We start from the raw sequence: 21,993 nt of genomic DNA, 5'->3' as shown, positions 1-21,993 counted from the left end.
TACCTACAAACTCTAATTTGAGAATCAACAACTAGAATCAACCACACAACTGGTTCCCTACAAAATCATATATGCTGAAAAGAAAGATATTTTACCTCAGAAGACTGAGAGGCATAACACCAGGTGATTCTGAAGCTGGAACTGTTTCAGTATCAGTCACAGGAGTAGTAGCAGTGGTAGTATCCTCCAGAGAGCTGCTCATGAAAGATGTTGTGCTAGAAGCAGAAGGGCTGGTTGTAACTGGTGTTTGGGCTTGCTGAGACTGATCACCTTCTTCTACCTGTTGATCTACTTCTGCAACAGAAAAACAGGATGTTACAGAACATACAGGAATATAATTGTGCAGAGCAAAACAGTAGCTGTGGCTAAAATTTCAAATATAACTTTCATTATTTAAAATTCCCTCCAAAGAAAGGGGTTTGCAGAAACTCTCACCATACAAGTACTTCTGCCAATAACTGATGAACTTATGTGAATAAATCACTCTATTTGCCCTTGCTATTGTCATACCAATAGCAGGTAAATAGAAGACAAATCTTCCCACATGATAACAGAAGCCATTTACTTGGTTAGATCTCATAGTATTTACATTTGTGATTGTAACAGCTAGGTTTTTTCTTGCAGACAAAAGGGAAAGAAGTCTCAGATCTGGAAACAGAGGTGATTAACTATAAAGATGTTTTCAACTCAGCTGCATAACAATCAGATTTTTGAAGGGGCTTTCTGGTTAATGGTTGGACTGGATGACCTTAAAGGCCTTTTCCAACCTAAGTGATTCTGTGATTCTATGATTAACAATGGTGAACTTTATGTCACATACAAATCCTTCTGACAAGTACATACAGAACTGCTCATTTTAAAAAAGTATTTAAGATAATCTAGCAACTCACATTTCTGACTTACTGATATCCATTAACTTTTATTAAAATAAGGAATGGGGGAAAGGCAATAAAGTCAGTGTAACTGACTTTTAACTAAAACCAGTAATTCTGTCCAATTTAGATTCCTCTGAAGTATAACCACTACAAAATCACAAGATTATGGTTTCTGTATTACCCCTGTTACTATTAACTTTAATAGACATAAAAATAATTTAGCATTATACTTCCATAATTATGAAAATGTACCTTGTTTAAGTCTGCCTCCAAACTGATCCTCCAGCAGCCCATGAACCACTAGCTTGTAGATCATGGCTTGTGCTCGTTCCAAATCTGCCAGTCCCAGAGCTCTCTTAATCGGCGAGCGCATGACCGCCCGCTTCACCATGTGCCGCATCAGGAACTGCAAGGCAGCTCGCATCTCAACATCTTCATGAACAACTGGAGAGCTAGCACAGTCAGAGTTGTGACCATTTTCTGCCAGGACTTTGGGTATTAACAGTAGTTCTGCATATTTACTACAGCTAAGAAGAACACTAAGTGACTTCATAGCACCAAGATAAAGGTAAGATAGCTGTACTGCTCTGATTTCTGACTGCACTACATCATGACTTCTTTGAGTATGTTCATGATTCTTTTTTCTTCCTTCTGCAGATTGGTGTTGGGATTCCATACCTAGTGTTGACGGTTCTAGAGAAAAAGAAGCAATTTCATTTTCTGACTTAGAGCTTGTTGCACCGTGTCCTTTGATCTCATCGGCACTTTGTACTAATCGTATATCTGATCCAATATCACCCTCTGTTTTCTGGTCCATTTCCCCTTTATCTTCAGATTCATGTCTGTGTTTTTTCTCGTGTCTCTTGGTGCTTTGCTTTCCTGTATCTTCATGAATACCAGTCAGATAGGTAAGGTCCAGCAACACAGTAGCTGTCAGCCCACGAAATCTTGCAACATCAAAAGGCAGCGGTTCGCAGGGCTCCAGATTATACAGTGGAGTATCACTAGGCGACCAAAAAGTTGGGAAGCTTTAATAAAGATCAGAATGACACAGGAAAAAGCAAGTGAGGGAGAGACAGAAGGAAAGTACAGGAAATAATGTAGGCAAAGTAAGATGTGAAATATATTGAATAAAATAAACAAATCAATTCTAAAAATTAAATGTAAACAGGGGAAAATGAGGTTATGATCAGAAAACGGGGAGATATGATGTCAGAGCAAAGCCAAGAAAGCATGCACAGGTTTTCAACAACAAGCATTAAAACCCAGAAGCACCAGAGAAGCCATCAATTCTGTGCTGACAGAGGTTTCTGGTATATTATTTAGAAATACTCAGACCTCTGCTAAGAAAAACTACCTGAAGCCAAATTTTATCACCATACCTGAGCTGAAGTTGTGAATGGGTATAAAAGCTTAAAAAGAAAACACTCCTGAACTTCTTTCATGTTAAGGAAAAGCCTCTGATTGACCTCACATTCCTGTTCAACTCTTCATCACAAGGAGCACACTACTAATAGCTTATGACAATTCTGCCTTTGGTTATGTCAGGACAGATTACTTAGAGAGGACAGTGACTTTTTAAAACACAGGTCAGAAAACCCAACAGACACATGTCTATCTGTCCATCCATATTTACTGGGTTTTTTGTAATATTTAGGAAATGTTACACTTGACTAACTTTCACCCTAAGAGGGACAAAAATTCACCAGCCTATATTTCCATATATCTTGTATTTTCCATATATCCAGCTGATAAAGGACTTTAAAATCTTTCTTTCATTATCCCAAAATGTTGTCCCATCTTATAAAGTAAGCTTCTACCTAAAAATGGAAGCAAGTTTTAGCCTGGTTTTAATTAAGAAGGTACATTCTGAACTTAATTCAATGCATTACCAAAAGCTTGCCAATGTTCAAGGGCTGTACCACTTCACTCAAATAGTATTTCCAATTATTTTAAGGGCACACTTACTTTAAAGCTATGCAGTCACATATACATTCTTTCAAGCATGCTCATCTGGAACTAGATTTGACAATCAATTGCACTTCAGTTTATTCAGCTGAAGTGACAATACCCTTTGCATAAAGACAGAACAGGCATAATGTTGCCACAGTTCTCAGAGGTGAACTCTCTCCTCAGTGGTTTCAGAATGAAGTTGCAACTGGTGGCAAAAGAAATACAGCCAGAAGTAGTTTAAGAAATTTAATGAATCATTTTTTTCCACAGACAAACAGTGTCAACTCCTGCATGAGCCGAAGCCACCAGCTTAACTTCACAGTTTTCTTCCAACTGCCTTCCCTCTGAAGGCATGTCTGCAAGATAGGTGGAAAAAGGAGTCTCTCCTTCAAGCTTCCTCCTCAATTTTCACCACCATCTGCAGAACAACTCTGGAGCTGTTGACATCTAATACAGGGGCATTCCTTTATCTCTCTAAGGCAGGTCAGAGAACAAATAAACACTATTTTGAGGTTGCGCTAATCTGAGTATCATCATGCAATCCACCATTAAGAAGGGAGAATCCTCCCATCTCCTGACCTTAACCGCTCCTCAAGCCTCACAGAGCCATTTCCAGTCCCCTAAGGAGGGAATAATAACACAAAGACACCTGCTCTCAAATCTGATAAATCAAATCAGGTCTCCAGAACCAGGTTCACCACTTACAATGAAAGTTTTCATTAAGCCCCACTGAAGATCTGTGTCACAGATATAACCGATAACTGCAGCAAATTCAGACAGCAATAATGTTTTAGTTAGCCAATACATATGACTTCTAAAACAAACAATGCTCATTTCTAGTCCAGGAAAACTGGCAAGCTGGTCACATCACAACTCTGAAACCTAATGGCCAAACCTAAGAAGTTTAATGATGCTCATCAAGGCAAACCTATCAAATTTATTTTTTATATACAAGGTGGTTTATTACTAGACAGCATAAAAAAATAACTCACAGTATTTGATTTGAGAAGTCAGATTTGAAGTCTAAGCTTAAAATAATCGATCAGAGTGACTCTCACGTAAAATGCATATTGCTTCTGAGGATTTCCAAACACAAAACACCACTAGATTGTGAAAGGTGTAGGAAATGAGCATACCTGATAGTAATCTCTGCTTCATCCCACTGAACCTTGGCAGAAGTGCTGCCTTCCTTCACTACTCCAAGCAAGGTGGCATGACGTCCAGTTTGTCTGTGTACACATCGACCTCCAACTCGAAGACCAGCATCAACTCCACCAATCACTGCTAGAACAGGCCACACTTCCACACAGAGCATCTTCAGCTGCAGTTCTGAAAGGTCACCCAGACCGTGCCTACCATGTTTGCTTTTCTCCTCCTCTTTATTTTCTTTCTCCTCTCTCACCTCATTCTCTTCTCGACTTTGAATTGAGCGACTTTTCTTCAGCTTTTGGCCTGCTTCTTTAAGACATGCTTTGATTTTATTAAGTCTTTCCATCATTTTTTTATTGATACAGTGTGTCCACCGGTCTGTGCGATGGAGGATACGAATGAGTTGGATAGTGGCTTCTGCCAGCACTGCAGCAACAGGACTACAGATGGGGTCACCAGGTAGCAAATCTCTTGGTGTACCACGCATCTGCATATCACAGATTTTCACCTAAGTGTTTAAAGAGAACAGTTGAAAAGTTTTGTCTCACCATAACTGTAGAAGCTCGTCTTATAAATACATGAGTCTCCTACTGAAGAGATAAAGAAAACCTAACATGGTCTTTTTTTGCTTCAGATGCCCAGGAAATCCACCTTAACACCAATCAAAAATGGCATCTCTTCAAACTCAAGGATGCTGAAATTAAAACACTTCACAGTTTCTCCTGTTAAGATTATTTGGAATTCCTAACACTACATTCTCCCTTGTGTCTGGGGAATGCAATTTTCTGTGCAGAACACTAAGTCTGTAAATCAATTCTAAAAGATAAAATACATCTTACCTTTACAATAGATTGCATAATTAAAAAAAATCTATGAGAAGTCTAGCAAGCATGCAAGTAATGTAGAGCTATCCAGTTCATAAACCAAAATGAATCAGCCACGTTCTCTAGTGCTTGTTAGCTACAACCCACACCCCCAAAAACGCCAACATCCGTATCATTGACACAGAGGAACAGAAGTGACTGGAAAGGCTAAATCCAGGACCCCTTGTTAAGGGTTAACCCCAGTAAGGCAGCTAAGTCCTGCACAGTCACTCCATCACTCCCCCCAGCAGGATGGGGAACAAAACGAGAAGGACAAAAGTGAGAAAACTCATAGGTTGAGATAAAGAAAGTTTCATAAATAAAAGAGGAGAAAAAGGAAGGAAAAAAAAGGGAAAAAAAAAAAAAGAACACAAAATAAAACAAAACAAAGGAAAACAAGTGATGCAAAAGGCAATTGCTCAGCACCAGCTCACTGTTGCTCACAGTCCCAGAGCAACAGAAACCCCTGGCAAGCTTCCCTGCAGTTTTATTGCTATGCACTGATGTTCTACTGTATGAAGTGTCCTTTTGGTCACTTTAGGTGAGCTGACCAGCTGCACTGCCTCCCTACCCCTTGCCCACCCCAACCTTCTTGCTGGCAGGGACAGAGTGAGAAAACAAGAAAGGCTTGATGCTGTGTGAACACTGTTCAGCAATAGCTAAATCACTGTGCATTATCAACATTGGTTTGGTCATAAATCCAAAAACGTAGCACCACACCGGCTCTTATGAGGAATATTTACTTTATGCTAGTCAAAATCAGTACACCTATGAACAGGAACGTTTAAGTTACCTTTTCTCCTGGATTACTGCTATAGAACATGACACAAGGGTACAACTCTGCTGCATCCACATCTTCAAAAGCTAGTTTTGGCTCCTAGTTAAAAACAGAACAAAAACCCCCAAACTTAGAACACCTTAACATGCAAAAATATGAAACGTGCCAGTTATACCTGTATTATAATCCACGTAAATACTGAAACTGTCACGTTTTAACTACCATGCTTAGCTTTATATAAAATAAAATACACATGTCAAAATTACTGTTGCAAAATAACACACACAAAAAAAAGTTAAATACCTCTCCATTTTTACCGAAGGAAATAGTTCTTGCTTCCATATCTAATACACATGTGATGAAATCTCCTTGGGTAAAGCTGGACAGGGTCAAAGTTTGTTCTCCATTGTGATAGAGGTTACCACTGTAGGCTCTGTACAGCCACATATCTGAGGTAGTGCGGTGGTTAAAATCATGTACTGGCCAGCGAGAAACTCCCACACAGGTGCCTTCATTCCCTCGATTCTCCTTCACAATGTAGAACTAGCAGGTAAAGCAAAACAGGGGAAAAAAGTCAACAGTATACATTTTAACACAATAAAGCAATGAAAAATTACCTTACACACTTATGAACAGTTTTAACTGTTTTATTCAGAAGCTTTTAATAAATAAGAAATAACAAGCTAAAGTCACACTCTACCTCTAACATGACATCTTGGTGCACAGGGTCAGTCATTAACAAGTAACTGAATCTTAACCTACTAGTAATTAAGAAAACTGCATGACAAATACAGAAAAAATGTCAGTTTTTTCCAGTGTGTGTTTCAAGTCACACACACACACACAAGCTGGGTTACAACTGTTAAAAATAATATTACAGAAATAAATAAGCTTTAGTCCTCATGTTCACTGTGAGTGATTTACACAGATTCAAGGAAAAAAAAAATGTTATGCTCAAAGATGGCTCTAACAAGGAACACAACCATGTAGGTATCCATGTTCCTAAAAAAATCACTCCAGATAATGTATTAAAAGCTGGTCTTTTCAGTCAGACAGGCTTGAGGTGTCTTTTTTGCAAGAAAACAATGTTTTTTGTTTTTCTGAAGAAAAAATTCAACCTCTACATATTTCATTAGGCAAGTTTTGTAAGACAATGCACGTTTAGACTGACTATGGATCTTAGGGACAAGTACCATCACCTCTACAAAGTCACAACACACATTCACAGCCTCCAATCTGTTTACCAAAAGCAGCCACAAACTCTTCACTTTGGATAGAAAATCCCAGAATCATACAATCATTTAGGTTGGAAAAGACTCTTCAGATCATTAAGTCCAACTGTAATCATAGCATATTATCAAAACAAAGTGGGAGAACTTTTATGCAACCTACCTTCCACTGGTAACACCCAGAAGTAACTCCAGTGGATGCTAAGCCATATCCTTTACCTCCACTTCCATGAGTTAGAATCTGCCCATTCTCCACTAAGCAGCACTGAGCTTTCTCAGGGTCAAAGGACACTTCCTGTATGGGAAGATTCTCATCTTCATCTTCAGACTCTCCTTGCTTCTATCAGAAACAGGACAAAATATCTGTTGTACACGTGACTCAGTTGCATTCAGTCAAAAGAGAAAGTAAAAGTATCATTACCTGTAGCTTCATTTCTTGTTCTTTCTCCTTTATTTGAATTGCATGTTTAGCCTGAGCTATTGGAGTCTCCCACATGCAGTCAGACAGAAGTGAGAATAATCTTTCAACAACCTGGTGTATTAGAACATAATTCAGATAATTATAAATCCACAGAAAATATTACATTGTTTTACTTTGCTTTGTAGGTATAAATGTAAAAATATTTAGTGCTCTTAGCTAACCAAGTATCTACACTGAGCCTCACTTGATTCAATTCTAAAGACACCTATGAAGTATTTAATAGTTTAATGAGAATTTCTGAACAAAGATATGTAAAAGCTTATTACAAAATAGAAAGACCTGAGCCATTTGATCATCTTCAACGCCAGATTCACAAGCAGGTAACACAGCTTCCAGTACGTGCAGCGCAAGAAGTCTAGTCCTCAAATTGCCAACCAAGGGAACTCCTAAAGATGGAACGACATGTTACTAATCTGAAAGTGACTTCTGCGTCAGACACCCACCTGTGATGCCAGCTACATGCCACCAGGGCACAAGTCTGCAAAGTGTAACTCGTGTACACCTACCGAAGTTAGTTGCAGTTGTTTGCTATGTAAGACATTCTAACAGGACCTGGTTTTAGGGACCACGCTACAGAAATTCAAATAACCATCGAGCACACTTTGAAAAGATCATACCTGAGCAACACTTCTGAGAAGCAATGTTGAGAAGCACTTCCGTCCACTTTGGAGATGCCATTTTTGACTGAATTGCTTTTGAAGATACAACTCTACGCAGGAAAACAAGGAAGTCTCCCAAGTGCAATTCCGCTGCATGTTGCTTTCGGAGAGCAGCTAGGAAGGGAAATACAAAGTTATCATTTACAGCCTTATTAGCAGTCCTTGTTACTGGCAACAAACTGTCCTGAAAGTAAAAATACAATGATCAGTTATTGCACGATGGCTGGCTGCTAACTTTGGCTGGCTGACAGGTGCCCACCATGCTGCTCTCTCACTTCTCCTCAGCAAGACAGGGCGAAAATAAGATGAAAAGCTCGTGGATCAAGACAAGGGCAGTGAGATACCTTACCAAGTACCATCATGAGCAAAACAGACTCAACATGGGAAAGACTAATTTAATTCACTGCCAATGAAAATAAGAGCAGGAGAGTGAGGAAAAAAGACAGCTTCCCCTCAACCAGCCCTCCTTAGGCATGACTTCACTCTGAACTCTGCTATCTCCATGCCCTGAGCAGACCAGAGGGATTAGGAACGTGAAGAGGTTGTGGGCACACAGCACTTCACCTCTCCTACTCCTGCACCATAACTGGCACTTCCCATGGGCTGCAGTGCTTCAGGAGCTGCTCCACCGTGGAATCTTTTCCACACGGTACAGTCCTTCAGGAACAGACTGCTCCAGCATAGACCACCCCCAAGCCACAGTTCCTGTCAGAATCATGCTCCTGCATAGGTTCTGCACAGGCTGCAGCTTCCTTCAAGACATATCCACCTACTCTGGTAGGGGTCTTCCATGGGCAGATGGACAACTTGCTGCATCATGGTCTTCTCCATTGGGGAATCCCTGCTCCAGTGCCTGAAGCACCTCCTCCTTGTCTCCCTCCTGCTTTACTGACCTTGGTGTCTGCAGAGTTGTTCCCTCCCACTTTTCCCAATCCCCTCTCACACAGATGTTGTGAGGTGTATTTTACCCTTTCTTGAATACGTTTTGATGGAGTCACTACCAGCATCACTGACTGGCTCAGCTTTGGGCAGTGGCAGCAGTAGATAAGTTTTGGAGCTGGCTGAAACTGGTTCTGTCTGCCACGGGACAAGCTCCCGGTTTCTTCTCACAGAAGCCAGCCCTCCAGCCTCCTCCTACTACCAATACCTTGCCACATAAACCTGATACACATTATTATTTTTAAATGTACCTGTAATATAAAATGTAACCACTGGTTTCTAATTATGTTTTTGTTTTATGGAGATATTTGAGGCAAAACACTGTTTTTCCTCACACCCCTGATGCATATTTCAAGGTAGTTTTTACAAGAAAATGTTTGTAGAAAGACCTTATATCCTCACTTCTAATTTATTATGAATTCATCAGTCATGCATCATTTATAAGCAAACAAAGCTATATGTACACTTAAAACCAAGCTACAATTAAAATTTTCTTCAAAAACACAATTTCCACAGATATTCAAACTGCTCTTTAAGGGACTGCAAATCATGTGAAGTTGTTATTATTTCAGAAAATCTTTTGTTAGAGATTTTTTAACATTAAAAGGTAGGTTCAACCTTTTCCCATCCACTCAGACTGCAAAACTGCATAACAGAAAGCAAATGCAACACATTCCTGAATTAAGTTACATTCATTTGCAGCTTCAAATTTATATAATTGAATTCCTATGACAGCATTTTTGGAAAACACTACTACCAGCAACTCTTTTTTTGAGAAAAAGACTATTCTCCTCCAAGTACCAAACTAGATGGAGTAATTATTATTCTCAACCTGCTCCTACCTTTATATAGACTTGATATGCAAATCAATTTAATCTAAACTGAGCATTAAATAAATTAATAAAGTAATTTTATCTAATTTACAAAGTTAAGAATGACTCAACAATAGTCAAAATACAGCAGATGAGGTGAGGGCCTCAACAGTCAGTTGCTTCTTTTATCATGTTTTTTAGTATTTCAAAATGGTAACAGAAATTATGTAAGATAATTACCTCTGAAGTCTCTCTTCTCATTATCTCCATCTGAATCTGCCTTTTTGGATTCCACTTCTTCTTCCTCACCTTCCCCTTCTCCAAAGGAAGTCATGAGCATCACACCAGCTTGTGATAACAAGTTCTTCAGCTGACTGCATAATAAATCCAGCAAAGACTGGACCACCTTTGGGCTCAGTTTATCAGCATAGGTTCTACACACACACACAAGACAGTAAAAATAAGTGTGTTTGAGAGCAGATCCAAGGAAAAATAACATAAAGAGGCAACTATAAAGTCTAACACAGCACTAATTCTAATTCATTCTACTGCAGGTTCCTTTTCCTCATCCTTCACCATATACTTGCCAAGTAATTCTTATTTGAACCCTATTTATAAGACACTTTAGAACTGTCTAGTCTTTGGAATCAAAGGATATATTTCCAGTACTTCCTAGGGGAAAAAGAATAACTTAGTCAATTGAACATAATTCACTGCAACTTCCAAATAATAGGTGTTTTTTTTGTGGTTGTTTTGGTTTGTTTTTTTCCTTTGGTGCAGTGTATTGGGGTCTTTTTACAGAATAGATTTGGCAGTTAAATGCAGGGTGTTCTAAAAATAGTGAAATGAAGATGCATGTACTGAATACCAGATAATACCCCTGCTGCAAATAGAGAATACCTTCTCCACTGCTTTTTTTTTTTCACTCAGACTAAATATTTGACAGGATTTTTGATGCTGTTGCCTGGTCTAGCAGAAGTGAGTATTCTTCAGATAATGACTTTGTATTCTGAAACAAAGCATAATGTGCTGCTCTGAAGAGCTATCATGTTACTGGTATTGCTTTTACACAGAAACAGAAAGCTTCACCATATCAACTGATCAAATCTAGATACAAAGCCAGACTAGAGAATGGGGAACACTAGAATACCGTGTTTACACACCATAAATTTCTAAAAAAGTGAGGAGTTCTGACCCAAACTCCTCACTTAAATTTAAAAATATTTATCAATATTATGTGCATTGTTTCATATCAATAATGTGACTACTCTTTTTCCCCACCTTCTACCTAATTCTGAACAGCATTCATTGTTCTAAAGAAAGCTCACACAAAAGAGAAGTTCTTTTTAAAAGGTGCTGGAAAAAATTAACTACTAGGTTTTCTGAAAGCAAGGGAGCAATAGATCCTTACCCTGTGGTGATGGCAAGGATCTGAAGTAGTCTTGTACTGGCTACTTTCAAAGCCGTGCTGAGCTGAGAAACACCAGTTTTGGGCAGCAACTGCAGAGGTTGTCCTAACATGGTGTCTGTGCCACACAACTGTGACAGCACGTTCAGCAGACCAGTGGAAATGGCCAAGGAGACATCAACAGGCTGATAGTGCACGCTTAGAGCAAAGACTGTTACCAACAGAAGACGCTGTTGTGCTTCTAAGATTAAAATAAAGTTGTGTTTAATTAATAAGCTGTTTAGAGTAAGAATACTAAGACAGAAGAACAGCAGATTATTTTAAAATAAAATTTAATTAATTAAATTGTCAAGTAAAGAGTTAAGTCTTTGCCATCCAATTTGAGGCAGTCTTTCTTATGTACTCTTGTAGCCCCCTTTAACTCAATACAACTTTTATGTCAAATTTGTCCAAGAATATCATGTACATCCGGTTTGTGAAACAGATGTTTTAAGGCTAAATCTCAATCCAGAATCTCCTCTCTAGGGTAAGTAAAATGGATGAAATACTTAATTGTCTACTTATACTTCAAGATGATTCTCCTTTGAGTTGTATTTTAGTTGTAAGCGAAATAACAAAACAATTCAGGTAAGCGCCCAGCAGGCTCTACTGACAAACTAAATTACATGACTATCTTCTGTACTGAAGCTCTGTCAGTGCACACAGAAAGGAACTAAGAGGTGCAGAGTTCCAGCTACCTCTTAAGGACAAAATCACACAACAATATATGGATATAAAAGGACAGGAGAAAGAGCATCCAAAAAGTGCAAGATGCCCTGTTCTTTGGTTTTTAGTTTAAACAAAATTCACTTAACCAAAGGAAAAAAGATTGGATGCTCTTCATCTCTTCAGAAAACTGCTTATCCCTGAAAGATCTGAAAACCACTTTGAAGCACAAAGGACACAGGTGACCCTAGAAGACTGTGGTATGTGAAACAGGAAGGCTGACAATACTTAGAACTATTCTAATAAAAAGGTTTAACATGTGAAGAAAATTAAGACAGAAAAAGATTAAAAAGCTCCACTTTCTCAATCAGCCATATTCCAGTGCACTGAATTCTGGTCACTAATATCAGTCTGCTTTGTTAAACATGTAAGCTGCTGTACTGTACATCAGAGGACGTATTTTGCAAATCTGGTTTTCACTTACCTATGTGATGCTTATTAGCTTGCAGAGCTCTTTCTAATGTAGCTGATAATTGCTGGTAAATTTTGTGTACAGCCACTTGGATTTCAATTTGAATACTTCTCTTAGCTGCTCTGATACCATCCTGGGTCAAACAAATAAATATTGTAAGGATTGATAGATTTTTATCACCCAGTTATTGAAACAGTAGAAACTACTGAAGTACATACTTGGTAGTGATGCAATCTTACACTTTCTCCTTTGGCACCTGCATGTCCTACAGTGCCCAAACCAAAGCAGCCAGCAAGAAACTGCAGTCTAACAGAAGTAAGCAATGAAGAAGACTGAAATCCTGGTACTTGACGACTTCCCATTAATGGCACACTGCCTTTCTCCTCCATCCCTGACAGAAGCACTAAAATCTGATGAAGTGCTTCGAGACGAAGCTAAAAATAAAGGCAGACAAAAGACAGTATTTAGTAAGCAGCAAGTATCCTTAGGAAGCAGATTATCTTCAACCATAAGTGAGAACAAATGAGGTAGCTGTCTTCTCCTAAAAACTTTTTTAAAAAAGAATTCTTTAAGTTTTGTTTCAGAATTATTTACATGAAGTTCCCAGTTCCAGTTAAGATATTTTAACAGAAAGAAAAATGTCCTTAATAGACACAATTTGGACAATGTTTCGAAAAAATCCATAGAATGAGCCTAACATACGAAGAGTAAGAAAAGATTTTAAACTGAAACTTACCTCAGCCCTCAACTGCTGCTGCTCCATTGCAATGATTGATGCTTGTGGACTGGTGGACATGCTCTCCTCTGGTTCCTTAAATCCTGGTGAGTTTCCCACATCTCCACTTACAAAGCTGACAACATTTTCAATCAAAGTATGAACTCCAAGGGATCTTGAGAGATCAAAATAGGACTCAACAAATGAGTAGGAGGAAGTGTAGAGCCAATCTCTGCTGTGTTTCAGTCGAGCCCACGAGTCACTTAAAGATTCCACTTGACTGTGTATTGTTCCTAAAGATACACACAATGAAGACTGATAAATTCCAATCCACCAGGTAACACATTTTCACAGTATGTGAATACTGAACTGCTGCTATTCATACAGGTGGAAAATGGGATATTCATGTCAATTATACCATGCATTAAGCAACTCAGAGCAAAACACTTGATTTCAATTTACAGCAATTTCCCTAAAGGAAAGGCTGTACTTCTTTTAATTATGTGAAGCAGTATTGCAACAGGCTGCCAAGTGCTAAAACAAAAAGATAGAAGCCACTCAAACTGCTCAGCTTTCAGCTAGTACACTGAATAAAAATGCTTTGCAGCTAAATGACAAAATAGTAAAGAAAAGATCTGCCACAATAAAAATTGTGCACTTTGGACATTTCTTTTAAGCTCTAACTGTCAAACAAGAGGGGTTTTTTATTGTAATGAAGCCACTACTTATTTTATAGTTTTGAAAAAGCACGTCATTTTGTAATGAGTTATTTATATAACTCATTACTGTAGAAATGAACAGAAAATTTTAATGATAGACTAACAGAGAACATTTACTCTATTATGATTCAAGATAGACAGATACATGTATATTAAATACTATCTAGAGCATGCATTATTATCTGCATCTTCATCTGGTGATGTCACAAGTCTACTTTCAAGTATTTCCTATTAAACTGGCATGACAATACACTACCTGAAACTTCATCATCAGTAACAAATGTACCTCTTCAAATGAGCATCAGCCACCAATCTGCAGCACTGGAACTTATTTATGACCATGTATTTGATCCGATCCCCAAAAGCATTCTGTTATTAACACTATATCCCTGACACAAATGAGTGCAATGTCACTGAACTCACATCTTCATCAGCAGTTAAATATACAGATCCACATGGAAGTTGGTATTTGATTGTTTTTGTACATGCTGTTAGCTGACTTGGAGCTATGCAAAGTATTACAAGAGGGCAGATTCTCAACAAAAGAACTTCCCACACAGGTTATGTCTGGAGACCTACCTGGAAATCTAATGTATGTTTAAATTCACTCTGAAATTCTAGTTTGAACTATCTTGAACAATCTACATAAAATTTTCATATTAATGTCTCTTGTGCACAATGAGCTACAGATATCATGTGGAGAATCACAGCCTAGTCACAGTACTCACACAAATCTGTGTCAGTACTTCAGTTGTTAAAATCTGTCTGCAGGGTATTGGCCTCAAACATTATTAATCATAGCCATTTTCAGGAAAAAGCAACAAAAATTCATAGGAATTCAACTGTTGAAAACCTTCTTTCTTCAGAGAGGCTGAGTTCCAACTGGAACAGCTGGACACCAGTTTCAGGACCTCCTTTAAACACTGCCTACCTGCAGCAGCTCTGCCGGCAGCTGCTCACAGAACAAGACACAAGTTTGTGAACTTAGGACAACTCTCAAAGCAACCACTCTACACCATTCTTTGCCTGAGGTGAAGGCAAAATCCTATTACTCTGTCAATACCACATACCAAGTCCACAGAATGTTGCCTATATAGCAAAACGTATTTCAAAAGCCTCCTTAAACCCAACAGTCTTTCAACATCAGGAGAACTTAAAGCATCCCAAAGCAACATTAGCTTCCTATCCTCTGCCTGTCCCACACCATGGCACTGGGACACACAGCACAGAATCTATGGGTTTGTAAAGAAAAAATAAGCTACTCCAGTGTCGTAAATCATAAGCTTTAGGAGACCTTTCGAGGATTAACAGTACATCAGAAGAAAATTTCGTTTTGATAGTTAACCAACCTTACAAGAAAACCCCACCTCATATTAAGTATCAATTGAATAATCAAAAACATGACTGTGTATTAGAGCGTAGCTTGATTCGGTGTAATATTAATTACACAGAATTGATTGCAGCTTAGCACTTCCATAAGCCTCTACAATCACATGAATAGAGTTGCACATAAGAATAAACCTTAAGCTTAGAGTAAAAAAAAGTTTACTTGTTCTTATAAGCCAGCTTGTAATAATGAGTTTTCTAAATGAATATGGCATAGCTGCAATACACACTTCATGAAACAAGATATGTAGGGAAGCTATAGAGACAAAAAATAAACATGCCATCAGTTACTTGCTTGAAGCTCTTCTTTTTTCTGGGGCTCAACTGGCCAAAAAGGAGTAAATACACTACACCACACAAAAATCAGAAGACAAATCAAACATTTGAAACAGAAGGTAACATACTCATAAAATCTCTCCCTCGTAATGTTCTCACTTGGACTTCAATGATCAGTCTCATCTCAATCAGTACAACATACTGAGCAGCAAAGTTTGGGAGAAATCATATTTAATCGTTTTGAATTAGTATAGCTTAGGTATATGCATACAACAAGACATGTTTACATCCTGTACTGAAGCATGATCTTTCAATGTCAAAATGCAGAACTTGTATTACTACAGGTACACAAAATTACTTCAATGTAATTTGGATTTAAGTTGCTGCTTTTTTCTGAGTTGCCCAACTGTGTTAGTAGAGTACTTCACACAAGCACACAGAAACTCAATGAATTAAGATGTGAACCACAAACTGAAAGACACTCTTTGTCTGTAACTATGTTTATGACTGCACTGCTAAATACTCGTTCTTTACCATCAAGTACTTAAGGTAGCACATAGTATCCCACAAGTACTGTATGTGATAGGTCTAACATTTTGAGGCATACCTTCTGGATGTGCAACATTGAAAAAGATTCATCTAAGCAACAAAAAAACCCAGAGGGCTTAGATAGGAGGGATAATAATGTGCTCATCACCTCTTATGGAAAAAGTATTGAAAAACACTTTTTCTGAGGAATGGAAGGAAAAGTTTACTAATTCAGAAATAACTAAACAATAGCAAGGAGCAAGATACTTAAAGGGTCCTCAGGCTGAAGCAGGAATACTGCCTGTCATATGATTGAACAGGTACAACAAATGATGGAAGAAGGCAATTAGGTTAAAGATTGGACTGAGTAGCTAAGACATTAACTGAGTAAAACCAGGATGCTTTCATTCCGTACTCATCTGCAAGACTATAGGAAGTTAACTTACTGTATCAGTAGTTTTTCTACTGCTAGTTTTCTGTATTGCTATTTATGAATAGGAACAGCTTTTATACCAGAAAAATCAAGACTATAACCCAGAGCGAGATTCAATTATTAAGGAAACGTAATCTGAATTTTCAATAATGAGGAATGCTGAATTCAATAAACTGGCAGTCTAAAATGAGCCAAGCCAATCCACTCCAGAGGGAATTACTCTCTTGCCTGTAACAAAACAGCCACCCACTGGCACCCTATACACACACAACATTATTTTGACAACTTTGCAAGGATCAAATAGTCTGCATAGAGCAGCTGAATACAAAACCTCAGCTGGAAACATCATGTGTGGCCACAGTTCTGTAATAAGTAGTATAGTTAAACTCTAGTTTTCATTTTTGCATGCTGACGAATTTCCAAGTGCCAAACCCAGACAAATTAATGGGTAAGGACCACAGGACATAAAAAATAATCCAGAAAAACAATACCAGGCATCAGTACATGTCTCAGTGTTCGATTTGCAAATAAGTTACTTGAGCTTCTTTAGGTTCTGGATCAGAAGTCATATAAACTGCATTTATCTCTGCTTCTCCTCAGTGTTACAAACCTGGTGAAGTATCTACTATAATAAAAAAGCTTCTATATGCTGGTTGGTTGATAAAGTCTATTACCGTGTTATTTCCTGGAGCCAATGACCAAAACAGCCTCATCAGTCTAACCAACAGTTCAGGAACCATAATCCGTAAGATACACTGCATCTCAAATCTAACACAAGATATCCTAGATTACTTTTAGGATATAGAGGAAAGCAAGTGACAAGTTCTGTGTTGGATTAACGGCAAAGCATAAAATGGTGGCTTCAAAGAATATACTGCAGGCCGGAGTGCTGACAGAGGCCCTTTTGGTAGATCTAACCCTGAGAAACCCACACACATCCTGCTGTCACAGAATGAACAGCTCTAGTAAATTCCTCTATTTGCTCAACTGGTTCAACTGATTATCCACGTACAAGACATTCCTTTCAACATTATTTACAAACTGTAGCTCAACGAGTGCTGCCACTGACAGTTTCCTTTACAATTCCAAAGGATCTCACAGAAATCCTCACTTGCTTCAAAGGAGCATTGCAATTCTAGAAACTAGAATAAACAGTTATAACCTAAGACATACTGTAACCAAGCCACAAAGCAACAAAACTTAGCACAACAAACAGTCAGCAATAATTATTTTAAATGCTACTTTTAAATACTCAGTTTTAACATCCTGATTGCCATTATGTCCTGAATTTAACTGCAAAAACACATTTTAACTTAGGAAATTCTGACATATTTATCAGGTCAATATTTAATAGGTAAAAAATAAAACTTACCCCTCTTTCTATGTGATGATGCCAAATCCAGATCAACATTTCGTCTTCCACTCTAGATTAAAAGATTAAGAAAAGCCTCACTCTGTTATATGAACTTGTGGTGCATAATATTTGAATATTTAAAATGCATCCCTCAGCCACAGAAGATGGGAAGTTAATACAGCTATAATAATTTCAATTGGTTTTTTAGCCCCATTACTCTATCTTAACAATGGTTTCTATACTGAAACACAGTCCTAAACCAATGTTTAGGAGGCACTTCCCACCTAAATATTATATTAACAATCTCTAAACACGTAATGCTAGTTTGCTTACCAACGAGTAACCTTCCTCATCTGATTCTGGCTGAGATAAATCAGACTCACTTCTTGACTTAATCAGTCTGTAGTTTGAGTTTGCATGGATGGAGCGACTTTCTGCAGTAAGACTTTCACTCCTGCTTCATGGGCACACACACACACAAAGAAAATACTGGTATTAGGCAAAACAGTCATATTTAGCAGGCACCACAGTTGTATTTGATAGCAAACTATCCCAGAATATTGCAAGACCACAGCAAAGAGCAAAAATGTCGTCTGATGGCTTCAGTTATTATAAGGGCATTAGTAAACTTTTTTACTTCTTACACCCTCAGTGGTCAACTGAATAAATGGCAACCTCAAATGACTGATCATTCCAGTGGCTTGGTTAAGTATTACAGAGTTTACATAAACACTTGAGCTGAGAGGACAAGAGAAGAGAGAGAGAGAAAGTGGGTGAAAAGGTAACACTGTTTTAAAATTAAAAGCAACTATGTAATATTTACACTATTTAAATGGTACACTTTCCCAATTTAAAGAGCTGTCTGCCTTTTTTGTTATTCTTCAACACCTAACAACAGTGACTTGCACATGCCAACATGCTAAGAATATTTATAAAAAATAATCTTTAACAACACTTCTCTCTTAATAGGTTTTGATACTTTTGCTTTTAAACAGTACCCTACAAATTTTTTTTGACCCTATTATATTTTAGGAAAAATAAATACTTTTCCTTGATTACCTCAAGTTATCCATAGACATGATGATCTGGACTTCATTAATATTCATCACTAAGCCTAACTTTGAAAGGTAAATATGGTCCACACAGAAGAAAACTCTCATGAAGGATTAATGTGGACAAAGAAAACTGAGAAAAATCACTATCCTCAACAAAAACATAACATTGCTCTAGGCAAAAATGTTCTTTTTAAAAATAAATCAATTTAAGACTCCTCAGAGGAAAACTGAGGTTATTTAATCAATTATGAAGGAAGCAGAGAAGAGTTAAGTATTGTAAGCAGTCAGCAAACCCCACCTTGTCATGAGTCCAATCCCCTCAGGAGCAGCAGAGGGAGGCTGCTGTAACTGTTCATCTTCCCTTCGTTTCTGGAGCTCCTCGATAACAGGGCTTACTCCTAGAATCAACAAGGCACACCTGTGGATCACAGAGTTGCAGGCAGCAGTGTACACATCTTGACCTTCTGTCAGATCAGTGCTGATTCTTCGTTCCTGCTGAGACTGAGGAGGTGGATCATCAAGTCTAGTCCCTGTCCCAGTGTTCATCCTATCTCGATCCCGACTGCGAGCTACTTCACGGGCTGATAGGAAACATTGAAATATTTCTGTAATATGCAACACAAAAAGAAGGTCTTAACTTCTAGACAAAGCTACATAGAATGAAATATTCATCTACATCTTGGGCCAAAAACTGCCCCACTACAAAGACCAATGAATATTTTTCCAACAGTAAAAAAATACATTAAAAATACAAAGCTATAAAAGAAGTTATGCAAACAGGATAAATGAAGCATTTACACAACATTAAGTGTGAAATGAAGAGGATAATGCAATTTGGAAGAACAGTAAACTTTCTTTCAGTGTTGTACTGCAACTCAACTCCTTTCTGGATAGTATCAATGAATCATAGAATCATAGAATCCTAGGGGTTGGAAGGGACCTCGAAAGATCATCTAGTCCAATCCCCCTGCCAGAGCAGGGTCACCTAGAGTACATCACACAGGAAGGCGTCCAGGCGGGTTTTGAATGTCTCCAGCGAAGGAGACTCCACAACCTCTCTGGGCAGCCTGTTCCAGTGCTCTGTCACTCTTACAGTAAAAAAATTTTTCCTGATATTCATCTTAAACCTCCTATGCTCCAACTTGTATCCATTACTCCTTGTCCTATCACTGGTCATCACCGAAAAAAGCTTAACTCCATCGTCTTGACACTCACCCTTTATATATTTGTAAACATTGATGAGGTCCCCCCTCAGTCTCCTTTTCTCCAAACTAAAGAGACCCAGCTCCCTCAGCCTTTCCTCATAAGGGAGATGTTCCACTCCCTTAATCATGAGAAAAGACATTATTTCATGTTTGCTTTTCAGCAGATGTATATAAAATTATGCTTCTGTAAAACTGTATTCCAGACACCAGCAAATCTGTAACTCAGTAATGAAACAGTTTCAGGCTTTTATTAGCTTTGATCAGTGAAGTTCCTAACAAAATTCTTAAGTCTTCATTTTGCTTAATTCAGATGTTGTGTTACGTGCCAGATTCTTCTAAAGAAGCTGTGTGAGAGATTGTATTATCTCTGTCCAAAGACTTAAAGATCTCTCGACTCTAATCATTTTCATTTTAAAGGTTCAGTTCCCCTTTCAGAAGGTGAAGGTAAATCCAAACACCTGTTTCATTGGTATCAACAGTTAGAAGCACCAAGGACACAAACTGAACTCTGCATGTCAGGCTCAGTTTCCCTTAGGATTTCCAGTACAAGAGTCAACATGTTCCTACTCACTTGTGCATGTAACTCTACTGTCTGGATACTTCTGGGCTATATTTCCTTTATTGTATCCAGCAACTCGCTCCAGGTAGAATTTTGAGAACACTGAACGTTTACCCAGGATAACTGCATAGCAAGCAGCAAAAACATATTGCATCTACTGAACAGGCAACATCTATACCTTCTAGAACCATAAATCATCTCATAAATGTGCACTTCAACTCCAAGCACACTTTTAGGAAAAGCTACTGCACTGTGGGTATCATGACATACCATACAGAACCTAAAGGTGTAACATAAATTTTAGTGCATAAGATCCCAAACAGAAATACAGGAGTCCTAACAGGGAATATAAACACTGACATCAAACAGGTGATGGCAGCAGACACTGGAAAAAGAAGCATCCAGAGGAACAATATTTGTAAAAGAAAACCCCCCAATGTATCTACAGAAAACATTTCAAGTCAGCCAATATTCTTTTTAAGTTACATACATTACAGAATAATTTTCAAAGGCTAACATGGTTTCTGCCTTTAAGAACATTGTCTTTTAATGTGACTAGATGCTGATTCATTGAAACTAGAAAAAATCAGCATTAACTATCCCACTGAGCCTGATTACAAGCCCAGGCAGTGTAACAACACATTGCCAAGTTCACCTTTTTCAAGCTATCTTCTGTTTTTTAGACAACCAATGAGAAAGTATTGCAAAGTGTTACAAATACCCAACTTTCACTAAAACTTCAAAGTTTTTAATAAAGTTTTTAATAAATTAGAGATATTCAAAGATATAAGGAATTCCAACTCAGTAGGCCCACTGTTTTCAATAGCAATTTATAAACTTCAGAATAACATTACCCTTCAAAGCTTGTTACATACAAGATTAACACACACATACACAGCAAAAATTCTCTATATAAAGACTAACAAAAACCCAGAGATGTATTAAATAGAAGTTTAGAGAGAACAATGTGAAACCTACTACTCTTGTAGACAGCACATACAAGAAGTGCTGGTACATGTCAGATGCCCTGAGTACTACTCATAAAGGCAGACCTAGTATTGCCTAGTATTCACATTCCCTTGTATCAAAAGACTTTTCTGACCCAATTAAAGCACTCCACCATTTTATGAAAAACACTTCTCACAATTTTTATGCTGAAAAATCTTTCATAATCTCTTAAATAATGTCTTCAATTTAACCTCGGAGACAAAAAAATGTTGTCCTTCCAAAGCACATTACACTATTGACACACATAACCAGTACTTACTACCAGCTGTCATAACTTCATGTTCTCTTTCCTCTTCTTCATCTTCCTGTTCTGGGTGTCCTTCTTCTCTGTCACGTTCTGCCTGCTCCTCCATTTCTGCTTCTTCATCGATTGTACGAGTAAAAGAATGTTCTTGAGTATCAACATCAGCAGATTCCTGGTTATCTAACATC

The 21,993-nt window shown here is 38.0% G+C and overlaps 1 protein-coding gene across 6 annotated transcripts in view; it reads right to left on the bottom strand.

Annotated features, from left to right (window-relative positions):
- Positions 1-21,993, bottom strand: part of HERC1 (HECT and RLD domain containing E3 ubiquitin protein ligase family member 1) — a 93,461-nt gene that overhangs the window by 31,879 nt on the left and 39,589 nt on the right. For 3 of the 6 annotated variants that reach the window (XM_051628450.1, XM_051628456.1, XM_051628453.1), the window contains exons 22-39: positions 21,821-21,992; positions 19,088-19,394; positions 18,068-18,188; positions 17,753-17,804; positions 13,060-13,331; positions 12,542-12,757; positions 12,336-12,456; positions 11,150-11,387; positions 9,979-10,172; positions 7,946-8,101; positions 7,608-7,714; positions 7,269-7,379; positions 7,011-7,187; positions 5,922-6,161; positions 5,634-5,717; positions 3,965-4,485; positions 1,128-1,903; positions 96-294 (exon numbers count right to left, since the gene is read on the bottom strand). In XM_051628450.1, the coding sequence (XP_051484410.1) occupies positions 96-294; positions 1,128-1,903; positions 3,965-4,485; positions 5,634-5,717; positions 5,922-6,161; positions 7,011-7,187; positions 7,269-7,379; positions 7,608-7,714; positions 7,946-8,101; positions 9,979-10,172; positions 11,150-11,387; positions 12,336-12,456; positions 12,542-12,757; positions 13,060-13,331; positions 17,753-17,804; positions 18,068-18,188; positions 19,088-19,394; positions 21,821-21,992 (4,064 nt within the window). The remainder of the gene's footprint in view (positions 1-95; positions 295-1,127; positions 1,904-3,964; positions 4,486-5,633; positions 5,718-5,921; positions 6,162-7,010; positions 7,188-7,268; positions 7,380-7,607; positions 7,715-7,945; positions 8,102-9,978; positions 10,173-11,149; positions 11,388-12,335; positions 12,457-12,541; positions 12,758-13,059; positions 13,332-17,752; positions 17,805-18,067; positions 18,189-19,087; positions 19,395-21,820; position 21,993) is intronic. The other 3 variants (XM_051628451.1, XM_051628454.1, XM_051628455.1) reach the window with 3 other exon arrangements.

This window comes from Apus apus, chromosome 10, assembly GCF_020740795.1.
Source record: "Apus apus isolate bApuApu2 chromosome 10, bApuApu2.pri.cur, whole genome shotgun sequence".
Lineage (NCBI taxonomy): Eukaryota > Metazoa > Chordata > Aves > Apodiformes > Apodidae > Apus > Apus apus.
This window is presented reverse-complemented; position numbering and strand designations above follow the sequence as displayed.